The sequence below is a fragment of the Gorilla gorilla genome, chromosome 3 (genome assembly GCF_029281585.2).
Source record: "Gorilla gorilla gorilla isolate KB3781 chromosome 3, NHGRI_mGorGor1-v2.1_pri, whole genome shotgun sequence".
Taxonomy (NCBI): domain Eukaryota; kingdom Metazoa; phylum Chordata; class Mammalia; order Primates; family Hominidae; genus Gorilla; species Gorilla gorilla.
In genome coordinates, this window is record NC_073227.2 from 149,234,243 (window position 1) to 149,247,557 (window position 13,315).

Consider the following 13,315-nt stretch of genomic DNA (forward strand, 5'->3'; position numbering starts at 1 on the left):
TCATTAAATTATCAGCAGGCTATTTATTGTATAGTACAAATGGATCATTTTCTTTTATAGAATAAGTTCTTATAAAGTCATAAAATAAAATAGAACTGTGTAAAGATGGTATTATAGTTATATTTTTGATATGAAGTTTTATTATTAATAATTTAGAGAGTAAACCTGAAGACATAAAGTTCCTTATTTTGAAATTGTGTTTTTACTCAGATTTAGCTAAAATTAAAATCCTTAACAGAGACGTAGATTTAAACCATGTTCTTTGTTCCACAAGAAAGTATAAGCCCTAGAAACTGATGAAGAAGAAAACTGCCTCCTGGTAAAGTACAATATTTTTTTCCTGATCATAAAAGTAATAAATTTTCATTGTGGAAAATTAGGAAAATACAGAGAAAAACAGGAGAAAATCAGAATCACCTATAATTTTACTACCTGATAATAAATATTGCTAATATCTAGATAAATCATCTTTTTAAATGTTGATGCATTCATGTTTATAAATGTGATTCTGGGGGAGAATTTTGTAATTATTTTAACAAAATTAGGGACAATATAGTGAGCTATTTTTACTTGCCATTTTATAATGATTTTATAATTATAATTTTCTCAGGTCACTATTGTTTGCATACAGTATTATCTAAGTGTGGTACAGAAACTTTTAAACTTTGAAAGGTCCTAGAAATCAAATTTATCTTCAGAATAATATGTTAACATTTTTCGCCTTTTTACTCTCATCCTCTCACAAATGTACAGTGAAGTTTTCTAAAGTTTATATGATGTGATGCCATCCTTGCTCTAAGGGCTAATGGACTACATGCTTATGCTCCTACTTTTTTTTTAAGTCTCAGTTTTAATTTGTAATACAATAAATACTGATAGATATGTAACCCACAAAAAACATAAGGCACCTTGGGGTACACTGAGGTATACCATGCATTCAGAAAATGAACAAATTGTACATTTTTATAAAGCAAGTGCGCTTATGTAACCAGCACCCAGTTCAAGAGAAAGAACATTACCGTCACCTAGAAGCCGGATGACCCTCTTGTGATCTCTTCCAGCTACTATACTCTTCTCCTAAATAACCATTTCCTCGTGTTCCTAACACCATAGATTAGTTTTGTCTAAAACTCAAAAAAAAAAAAAACTGTAGGCTAATTAAAAATTTTAAAAGTGGTTTTAAAATTTGTAGATAAACACAGAATATGGAGCCAGAAGATATGGGTGTGATCTCTAATTCCTGGCTAAATAGTCCTGGATAATTCACTTCATTTCCTTAAGACTCAAGTTTTCTTTTCAGTAAAATGGTCGTAAAAATGCCTCATACCTCAAAATGTCCCATTGTTTCTCCAGACCTGTCTGACGACAAAAATCACCTAGACTAGTAGTTATACAACCCAGATTCTCCTAGAGCAGTGGTTCTTAAAGGATCAGCATCATCAGCAACATCTCAGAACTGTTAGAGATGTAAATTATTGAGCTCTTTTCCAGACTTCTTGAATCAGAAACTGGGGTGGTGGGGGGGTGGGGAGGCACAGCAGAAATCCATGTTTCAAAAAGCCCTCAAGTGATTATGATGTACACTATATAATTTTTAAAAATGGTACAACTTACTATTTGGACAAACTACAATTTAACTGATTCCATATTTAAGATTTTTAAACTATGTCAAATGTTTCATTACGATAAATATTATAATGAACATATTTATTCAAAAATTTTTATATTCAGTTCTTTAGAACAAATTCATAAAATCTATGTGGTGTCATCATCTAATTACTGGATCAAATAATGCAAACATTTCTAAGGCTCTTCTTCCAAACTGACTTCTAGAAAGATTTTTACAAATCACACTGTAACAGAAAAAATATTTTAAACTGAAAATATTAAGCTAGGGACTTAGCATTGTGCTATTGCTATTGGCTCCTAAAGCAACATATTTACGCTACACAGCACCTTTTGTAAATAATTTTAATTCTTATTTGTGAGTCTTGCTGTTCAATAATGATAATAATGATAAATAGACAAATTTATTAACTTACATATGTGCTAGACATATAAGCCTAAATTAATTTCTATTTAATCCCATGAAATCAATTATAAATCTTTCCTAGTCTAGAACTAACAGCATGCTTTCCTCATTATTTCTTTCTTTCATTACATTTAAAAATTCTTTCCATTCATACATTAAAAAAATTAGTGTTAAATACATGTTCCTTATCAAGCTAAATATAGCCTTTCTGACTTACCTAAAATATCACTTCCATAATTACAGAATTTTAAACCAAATTTTCAGGAAATAAAACCGAATTTTCAGATAATTATCAAATCAAAATTGTAATTTAGAATTTGTAGCCCCCATTTATAAATGAGGAAACTGAGGCACAAGAGTTTTTTCTATGATCACACACCTGGAAAGTAGAAGAATGGGGATTTAAACCCATACAAGATAATGAAACATTTGGGATATAACATTGTAAATTTAAATAAAATTCCCTTATGAATAAAATTCACAAAAAATTAGTAGAAAAATAGGATATATTTAACATAGCTGCTCAAAGATTCTAATTACTATGAGAGAAAAAAGAAAAAGTATAATTCTAGAAGAAATATAATGTGAGAAAAATATAGTACTATTAATACAATCTTTGAAAATGGAAGAAAACAATACCAGAAAAAAGAACAATAAAAAATACAAATTTAGAGAAATAATGGATTTTTTCCTTTAAAAATTTTCATTGACATTAAAATATTCTCTCTACAAAGAACTTAAACAAATTTACAAGAAAAAAACAAACCCATCAAAAAGTGGGCAAAGGAAATGAACAGACACTTCTCAAAAGAAGATATTTATGCAGGCAACAAACATATGAAAAAAAGCTCATTATTACCGGTCATTAGAGAAATGCAAATCAAAACGACAATGGAATACCATCTCATGCCAGTTAGAATGGTGATCATTAAAAAGTCAGGAAACAACAGGTGCTGGAGAGGATGTGGAGAAATAGGAACACTTTTACACTGTTGGTGGGAGTGTAAATTAGCTCAACCATTGTGGAAGACAGAGTGGCAATTCTTCAAGGATCCAGAACTAGAAATACCATTTGATCCAGCAATCCCATTACTGGGTATATACCCAAAGGATTATAAATCATTCTCCTATAAAGACACATGCATATGTATGTTTATGGCAGTACTATTCACAACAGCAAAGACTTGGAACCAACCCAAATGTCCATCAATGATAAACTGGATAAAGAAAATGTGGCACATATACACCATGGAATACTATGCAGCCATAAAAAAGGATGAGATCATGTCCTTTTCAGGGACATGGATGAAGCTGGAAACCATCATTCTCAGCAAACTAACACAGGAACAGAAAACCAAACACTGCATGTTCTCACTCATAAGTGGGAGTTAAACAATGAGAACACATGGACACAGGGAGGGGAACATCACACACCAGGGCCTGTTGTGGGGTTGAGGGCTAGGGGAGAGATAGCATTAGGAGAAATACCTAATGTAGATGATGGGTTGATGGGTGCAGCAAACCACCATGGCATGTGATACCTATATAACAAACCTGCACGTTCTGCACATGTATCCTAGAACTTAAAGTATAATTAAAAAAAAAAAAGAAAAAGAAAAAAAAAAGAAAGAAAAAAATATTCTTATAAGAAAAAAAATCACGTCAAAATCTTTATGATTTAATTAAACACATTTGTAACAACCAGTGAGGGTATTTGGCAAGTACGTTTCTAACAGTAAGAGTATTTATTACAAGTGTTGCTACCTGTAACGATTCTTATAAACTGTAGAAAATCATCATGTTACAATTTTATTATTTTGTTATCCATAAATAATGATTAACATGAATTTTTAAAAAGGTATGTTAATTCAGAATATAATTTTTAAAAATACATGTCACTCACTTGATTGGCTAGCTGCAATTGTTCTTGAAGGTTTCTGACTGTTTCATCATCTGCATATATGTCAGTTCCTACCTCTGTGCCAAGGGGAAAGGCCTCCAATTTTTTTTCAACAGCATCTTTTAATTCACTGTGCAACCTTTGAAACAAATAGTTAACATGATAGTCTCAAGTCATTTTCGTAACAGTAATTACTGTTTCGAGGTCAATTAAACATTTGGGTCAACAATAACTCTTACACAAAATCATTTTTAAGTAGACTTCAAATAAAAAATTAGAAGTGTTTAATTACCATTAAATACTGTGCTATAAGAATCAAAAGATTATATAACAATTTCAATGCATTAAATCGATCACAATTAACTGAAGCATGACTCAGTTTGTCCTAGAGAGGTTTTAATTTTTCAAAAATTTTCAAAAACTTTTCAAAAGAGTAAAATTCAGATATTATCTCTTATTAAATGATAAAATAAGCCATTCAGAAAAATTCTAAAATATCTACGTATATCCAGTCAATTAAATGAAAATTATATATTAAATCCTGTAGAATTATTTGCTATTTTCTTCAGCGTGTTTCACAAAACTCACTGGACTTCTTACTAATTCCAGTTAACAAGCAAAGAGAAGAAAATGGTCACTGGTTATAAAACCAAGACATCAGAAGCTTTATTTTTCAGCACATCCTTATATAAGATCAACAATAATACTGAAAGGCTTAAAATTGACTTTAATCTTAACATTAAGGTAAATTACAGGTATTTCATGCCTTCACTACAAAAAAAAAGCAAGGAAGGTACAACTTAAAAGAATGATTGTTTTAATTTAAAATAATACATACTTAAGAGAAAAAAAGTACATTTTCAGAAAACACTCTTATTTCATATAATCATAAGCAGAAAATATTTATAGTAAATACATTACAAAGTGAAAAGTAACAAAATAAACTACATCCATCTACCTAAAACATTTAGAGGTGAATGATTTACTAATATTACAAATCTCCTTTGAAACAAGAAAACTTAAATCTTGATGTCAAAACATATTTATTGAAAACAAAATTCATCAAATACAATAAAACTGAGAAGGTAAACACTTTAGAAACAAAAAAATTAATTACTCTGAAGAAAGGACAGAGCTTGAAAATTATTCTCTAATTAAAAAACAAGTATTGGTTAAGACAGAAGTTTTTATTTTTAAATATCTAACAGTGTTTTAAAAAACTTTTATTTTTCCTATATGAAATGTTTACGTAATAGAGAAAATGATCAGTATAGAAATATAACAAGTTTTAGAAAAGATACCCCAAGTCCTATTAAAAAAACCATTATTAATTCTGTAATATATTTTCTAGCAGAATTTTTACTTTCCATTAAAAACAGACCAATGACATACTGTATTGCTAATACTATAATCTGTCTTTTTAACTGTAGTATTCAGACATATGCATTCTCTCACATTCTAAAAAGTTTTCTGCAAATATTTTAAAGATGACATAATATTCCATAATTTTCATCATATAGTTATCTGCATCATAACTTATCAATTATCCTAATCCTTTAAATTGATTGTAAAATGAAATGAAAAAATAGTAAAATTAATATTTAGTACACTGTACTTTAAAATATCAGAAACACTGAGAATTAAAGTGTCTTATTTCTTTGTTATGCAGCCAAAAGACACATGAAAAAATGCTCATCATCACTGGCCATCAGAGAAATGCAAATCAAAACCACAATGAGATACCATCTCACACCAGTTAGAATGGCAATCATTAAAAAGTCAGGAAACAACAGGTGCTGGAGAGGATGTGGAGAAATAGGAACACTTTTACACTGTTGGTGGGACTGTAAACTAGTTCAATCATTGTGGAAGTCAGTGTGGCGATTCCTCAGGGATCTAGAACTAGAAATACCATTTGACCCAGCCATCGCATTACTGGGTATATACCCAAAGGACTATAAATCATGCTGCTATAAAGACACATGCACAAGTATGTTTATTGCGGCACTATTCACAATAGCAAAGACTTGGAACCAACCCAAATGCCCAACAATGACAGACTGGATTAAGAAAATGTGGCACATATACACCATGGAATACTATGCAGCCATAAAAAAGGATGAGTTCATGTCCTTTGTAGGGACATGGATGAAACTGGAAATCATCACTCTCAGTAAACTATCGCAAGGACAAAAAACCAAACACCACATATTCTCACTCATAGATGGGAATTGAACAATGAGAACACATGGAGACAGGAAGGGGAACATCACACTCTGGGGACTGTTGTGGGGTGGGGGGAGGGGGGAGGGATAGCATTAGGAGATATACCTAATGCTAAATGACGAGTTAATGGGTGCAGCACACCAGCATGGCACATGTATACATATGTAACCAACCTGCACATTGTGCACATGTACCCTAAAACTTAAAGTATAATAAAAAAATTCATTGAATAAAAAAATGTAGTTATAACAAGTAGTATAATTATAACTGACAGTAAGACAGTTTTTAGGGTCTTAAAATTTTTAGCTAGGTACGGTGGCTCACACCTGTAATCCCAGCATTTTGGGAGGCCGAAGTGGGTGGATCACGAGGTCAGGAGTTCGAGACCAGCCTGGCCAATGTGGTGAAACCCCGTCTCTACTAAAAATACAAAAATTAGCCGGGTTATGGTGGCGTGTGCCTGTAGTCCCAGCTACTCAGGAGGCTGAGGCAGAGGAATTGCTGGAACCCAGGAGGCGGAGGTTGCAGTGAGTCAAGATCAAGCCACTGTACTCCAGCCTGGGCGACAGAGCAAGACTCTGTCTCAAAAAAAAAAAAATAATTTAAAGGTCACAGAAATATCATAATTGTCCCCCATTGATTATTAAGATAATTTTGTACAGTTTCAGCTTGCAAGGTCATTTTTTTAATCTTACACTTCATACAAAGGAAGGACTACCTATACATAGTTTAATTTTGTTTGCTTCAGTATCTGGCATACTTGGGGAATAGGTGTCCAATCTTGCGTTTGTAATGCTTGCTGTCTCTCACCGAGTGTGCTCTGTTCCCGAGGTGTTATATGATTTTGGGTTTAGATTGCTGTTCTTTTTCTAACCTCTTCAACAAATTCTAAGACATCATTATTTTTAGACTTTCTTTTCTAATACATACTCTTAAGATTACAGCTTTCCCTCTAAGAATCGCCTTAGTGGCAACGTTGACGTTATGTTATTTTCTTTATTAATCAGATGAAAATATTTTCTAATTTCCATTGTGAGTTCTTTGACCTGTGAGTAACATTTAGAGGCATACTGCTTAACTTAGAAAAAGCTGGGGATTTTCTAGTTACCTTTTTATTATTGATTTCTAGCATAATTTTCACTGTCATCAAAGAACATAATCTGAATAATTTCAATCCTTTTATAATCTGAGAGTTGCTTTTTTCTGAGTTGGTCAATTTCAGAAAACTACCATGTGTACTTAAAGAATGCATATTTTGAAGGTCTTCGGTATTAGTATTCTATATATGTCCCTTAAGAGATTTCTTAATTGCATTATTCAAATATTGCATCTTAACTTACTGTTTTTTTTTCTGGTTGCTATTTTATTTACTGAGAGCAACCTGCTCATATTTCCTATTATAATGGTGCATTTGTCTGTTCTGCCATTCAGTGCTATCACTTTTTTGTATTCTGAGTCTTTGTTATTGAGTGCTTACACATTCAGAACTGTCATATCTTTTGGGCAAATATAATTTCGTATCATTATGAAAACCACCTTTTAATCTGTAATCATCTGTTTCACATTAAATTCTACTATGTCTGATATTACCAGCATGTTTTCAATTAGCACTTCCATGGTATACATATTTTCTATCCTTTTATTTTCACCCATTCTGTACTCTTGTATTTTACGAATCTCCTTGGTTAAAAGCATGTAATTGTGGGTTCATTTAGTTAATCTCCGGTAAATCACTGTCTTAAAATTACAGCATGTAGTACAGCAAAATTTAATGCAATCACTAAGGTATCTGGGTTTATATCTACTACCTTAGTATTTCCTATATGTCTTGACTTTAAAAAACCAAAACAAAACACCTCTCTTTTTGTTCCTATTCTCTTTGCTTATTAACTGGAATTAATTACATTTTATTATTCCACCTTCCTGCTCCATTAGCTTGGAAGTGATAGAATCTTTTAGTTTACTGTAGTGCTCAGCCCAGACATCATAACATGCCTCTGAGAATCGCCACCCTCTACTATAAATTAGTATCCTATTTCTAATGGATAATGTAAGCACCTGAGACTATCTCAACTCCCTTTACACTCTTCCTAAATGTATGGTATTGCTGGCTCATATTTCAAGTCTCTTCAAACATTTTAAAGCCATTATTATTATTTTTAAAAGTTTATACTCATTAGATTTTCTCCCATATTTACCCCTTCCATAGTTCCAAACTTTATTCTAGGATGATTTTTCCTTCTTTTTTGGGATTTGGATTAATTCTGTCAACGGTAATTTTCTCAGTTTTCATCTGAATATGTACTTATTTAACCCTCCTTCTTGAAGAACATTTCGCTGAGCACACAATTCTTAGTTGACAGTTTTGGTTTCTTTTCTTTTCAGCACTTTGAAGATATTCCATGTCTCTCGATTTCTATCACATCTGTTGAAAAGTCAGTTATCTTATTGCTATTCCTTTGAGGATAATTTCTGTTGTGAGAATTTTTCTTTGATTTTGATTTTGTAGATGTTTTTGCATTATCATGCTTGTGATGCATGGTGTTTCTTTAATCCACAGATCTTTTGCTACTTTTGAAATTTTTCAGCTATTGTCTCTTCAAATATTATTTCTGTCTTTCCTGTTCTCTCTGGGATTCAAATTACATGAATTTTAGTTCTTTTCACTACCACATTTTGTCCCATATTTTCTTTTTAAATTTTTTTTGAATTTATTTTTTACTTAACTTTTGTTCAGGGGTACATGTACATGTTTCTTATATAGGTAAGCTTGTGTCACTGAGGTTTGTTGTACAGATTATTTTCAACCCAAGTATTAAGCCTAGTACTCATTAGTTCTTTTTCCTGATCCTCTCCCTCCTCCCAACCTCCACCCATTGATAGGCCCCAGTGTGTGTGGTTTCCCTCTACATGTCCATGTGTTCTCATCATTTAGCTCCCACTTATAAGTGAGAACATGAAGTATTTGCTTTTCTGTTTCTCTGTTAGTTTGCTAAGGATAATCACCTCCAGCTCCATCTATGTTCCTGCAAAGGACGTGATCTTGTTCTTTTTTATGGATGCATAGTATTCCATTGTATATATGTACCATATTTTCTTTATCCAGTCCACTGTTGATGGGCATCTAGGTTGATCTATGTCTTTGTCATTGTGAATAACTGTTCCAATGAACGTGTGAGTGCATGTGTCTTTATGGTAGAATGATTGCTATTACTTCGTTATATATCCAGTGATGGGATTGCTGGGTTAAATGGCACTTCTGTTTTGAGTTCTTTGAGATCCAAGCCGGGCGCGGTGGCTCACGCCTGTAATCCCAGCACTTTGGGAGGCTGAGGCAGGCAGATCATGAGGTCAGATAGAGACCATCCTGGCTAACATGGTGAAACCCCATCTCTTCTAAAGAAATAAAAAAAATTAGCCAGGCATGGTGGTGGGCACCTGTAGTCCCAGCTACTTGGGAGGCTGAGGCAGGAGAATGGTGTGAACCCAGGAGGCGGAGCTTGCAGTGAGCTGAGATCGCGCCACTGCACTCCAGCCTGGGCGACAGAGCAAGACTCTGTCTCAAAAAGAAAAAAAAAAAAAAAAAAGAATCCAAACTGCTTTCCACTAGTGGCTGAACTAGTTTCTGTTCCCACCAGCAGTGTAAAAGCATTCCCTTTTCTCTGCAACCATAACAGCATCTGTTATTTTTTGATGTTTTAACAGCCATTCTGACTGGCGTGAGATGGTATCTCATTGTGGTTTTGATTTGCATTTCTCTAATTAAGTTGAGCTTTTTTTCATATGCTTATTGGCCACATGTATGTCTTCTTTTGAAAGGTGTTCAAGTGCTTTGCCCATTTTTCAATGAGGTTTGATTTTTATTGTAAATTTAAGTTCCTTATAGATGCTGGATATTTGACCTTTGTCAGATGCAGTTTGCAAAAATGTTCTCACACTTTGTATGTTGTTTGTGCACTCTGTTGATAGTTTCTTTTGCTGTGCAGGAGCTCTTTAGTTTAATTAGATCCCATTTGTCAATGTTTGCTTTTATTGCAATTGCTTTTGATATCTTCTTAATAAAATCTTTGCCCAGTCCTATGTCCAGAAGGGTATCGCCTAAGTTGTCTTCCAGGGTTTTTATACTTTGGGGTTTTACATTTAAGTTTTTAATCCATCTTAAGTTAATGTTTGTTAATCTTCTGCACATGGCTAGCCAGTTATCTCAGCACCATTTATTGAATAGGAGTCCTTTCCCCATTGCTTGAGTTAGGTTTGTCGAGGATCAGATAGTTGTAGGTGTGTGGCTTTATTTCTGGGTTCTCTATTCTGTTGCAATGGTCTATGTGCCCGTTTTTGTATCAGTAGCATGCTGCTTTGGTTACTGCAGCCCTGCAGTATAGTTTGAAGTCAGGCAGCATGATGTCTCCAGCTTTCTTATTTTTGCTTAGGATTACCTTGGCTATCTGGACTCTTTTTTGGTTCCACATGAATTTTAAAATAGTTTTTCCTAGTTCTGTGAAGAATCTCAATGGTAGTTTAATAGGAATAGCATTGGATGTATAAATTGCTCTGGGCAGTATGACCATTTTTACAATATTGATGCTTTCTATCCATGAGCATGGAACATTTTTCCATTTGTTTGTGTAATCTTTGATTTCTTTGAGCAGTATTTTGTACTTCTTGTAGAGAGATCTTTCACCTTCCTAGTTAGCTGTATTCCTAGGTAGTTCGTGTGTTTGTTTATTTATTTATTGCAACTGGGAATGGGATTGCGTTACTCATTTGGCTCTTGGCTTGACTGTTTTTTTGTGTATAGGAGTGCTAGTAATTTTTACACATTGATTTTGTATCCTGAGAATTTACTGAAGTTGTTTGTCAGCTTAAGAAGCTTTTACGCCAAGACTATGAAGTTTTATAGATATAGAATCCTGTCATCTGCAAATACGGATAGTTTGACTTCCTCTCTTCCTATTTGGATTACATTTCTTCCTCTTGCCTGATTGCCCTGGCCAGGACTTCCAATACCATGTCAAATAGGAGTGGCGAGAAAGGGCATCCTTGTCTTGTGCCAGTTTTCAGGGAGAATGTTTCTAGCTTTTGCACATTTCATATGATGCTGGCTGTGAGTTTTTCACAGATGACTCTTATTATTTTGAAGTATGTTCCTTCAATACCTAGTTTATTGAGACTTTCTAACATGAAGAATGAAAGCCTTTTCTGCTTCATTTCAGATAATCATGTAGTTTTTGTCTTTAGTTCTGTTTATGTGATGAATCACATTTATTGATTTGCATATGATGAACCAACCTTGCATCTCAGGGCTAAAGCCTATTTGATCATGGTAGATAAGATTTTTGCTGTGCTGCTGGATTTCATTTGCCAGTATTTTGTTGAGGATTTTTGTCTCTATGTTCATCAGGGATATTGGCCTGAAGTTTTCTTTTTTGTTGTATCTTTGTTAGGTTTTGGTATCAGGATGATGTTGGCCTCATAAAATGAGTTTTATGGTCTGTTGCATTGGTCTATGTGCCTGTTTTTGTACCAGTACCATGCTGTTTTGGTTACTGTAGCCCTGAAGTATAGTTTGAAGTTGGGCAGTGTGATGTCCCCAGCTTTCTTCTTTTTGCTTAGGAATACCTAAGCATTTTTTTTTTGGGAATAGTTTCAGTAGAAGTGGTACCAGCTCTTTGTATATTTGGTAGAATTTGGCTGTGAACTTATCTGGTCCTGGGCTTTTTTGGTTCATAGGCTATTTATTACTGCCTCAATTTCAGAACTCATTACTGGTCTGTTCAGTAATTCAATTTCCTCCTGGTTTAGTCTTAGGAGGGTGTATGTGTCTAGAAATTCATCCATTTCTTCTAGATATTCTAGTTTATGTGCATAGAGGTGTTCATAATATTATTTGATGGTTGTTTGTATTTCTGTGGGGTCAGTGGTAACATCTCCTTGTCATTTCTGATTGTGTTTATTTGAATCTTCTCTCTTTTCTTCTTTATTAGTCTAGCTAATGGTCTATTTTATTAATTTTTCCAAAAAACCAGCTTCTGTGTTCTTTGATCTTCTGGATGTTTTTTTGTGTCTGAATCTCCCTCAGTTCAGCTCTGATTTTGGTTATTTCTTGTCTTTTGCTAGCTTTGGAATTTGTTTGCTCTTGGTTCTGTAGTTCTTTTAGTTGTGATGTTAGGTTGTTAACTTGAGATCTTTCTAACTTTTTGATGTGAGCACTTAGTGCTATAAATTCCCTCTTAACACTGCCTTAGCTGTGTCCCAGAGATTCTGGTATGTTGTATCTTTGTTCTCATTAGTTTCAAAGAACTTGTTGATTTCTGCCTTAATTTCATTATTTACCCAAACGTCATTCAGGAGTAGGTTATTCAACTTCCATGTAATTGTATGGTTTTGAGCAAATTTCTGTTTTGGCTTCTAATTTGTGCTGTGGTTTGAGAGACTGTTATAATTTCTGTTCTTTTGCATTTGCTGAGGAGTGTTTTACTTCTGATTACGTGATTGATTTTAGAACATGTGCCATGTGGTGATGAGAAGAATGTTATTCTGTTGTTTTGGGGTGGAGAGTTATATAGATGTCTCTCAGGTCCATTTGATCCAGTGTTGGGTTCAGGTCCTGAATATCTTTGTTAATTTTCTGTCTTGATGATTGGTCTAATATTTTCAGTGTGGTGTTAAAGACTTCCACTATTATTGTATGGGAGTCTAGGTCTCTTTGAAGGTCTCTAAAAACTTGCTTTACAAATCTGCGTGCTCCTGTGTTGGGTACACATATATTTAGGATAGTTAGATCTTCTTGTTGAATTGAATTGAACCTTTTACCATTATGTAATGCCATTTTTTTTTTTTTTTGCTCTTTTTGGCTTTTGTCAGAAACTAGGATCGTAACTCCTACTTTTTTTCTGTTTTCCATTTGCTTAGTAAATCTTCCTCCATCCTTTTGAGTCCATGTGTGTCACTGCATGTGAGATAGGACTCTTAAAGACGGCATACCAATGGGTTTTGCTTCTTTATTCAGTTTGCCATTCTGTGTCTTTTTTTGTTTTTTAACTTTTATTTTAGTTTTGGGGTACATGTGAAGGTTTGTTCCATAGGTAAATGCGTGTCACAGGGGTTTGTTGTACATATTATTTCATGACCCAGGTATTAAGCCCAGTATCCAGTAG

The 13,315-nt window shown here is 33.6% G+C and overlaps 1 protein-coding gene across 7 annotated transcripts in view; it reads right to left on the bottom strand.

Annotated features, from left to right (window-relative positions):
• SCLT1 (sodium channel and clathrin linker 1) overlaps window positions 1-13,315 on the bottom strand; it is a 214,735-nt gene that overhangs the window by 125,475 nt on the left and 75,945 nt on the right. For all 7 annotated transcript variants that reach the window (XM_063705543.1, XM_063705544.1, XM_019025990.4 and 4 more), the window contains exon 6: window positions 3,936-4,071. In XM_063705543.1, the coding sequence (XP_063561613.1) occupies window positions 3,936-4,071 (136 nt within the window). The remainder of the gene's footprint in view (window positions 1-3,935; window positions 4,072-13,315) is intronic.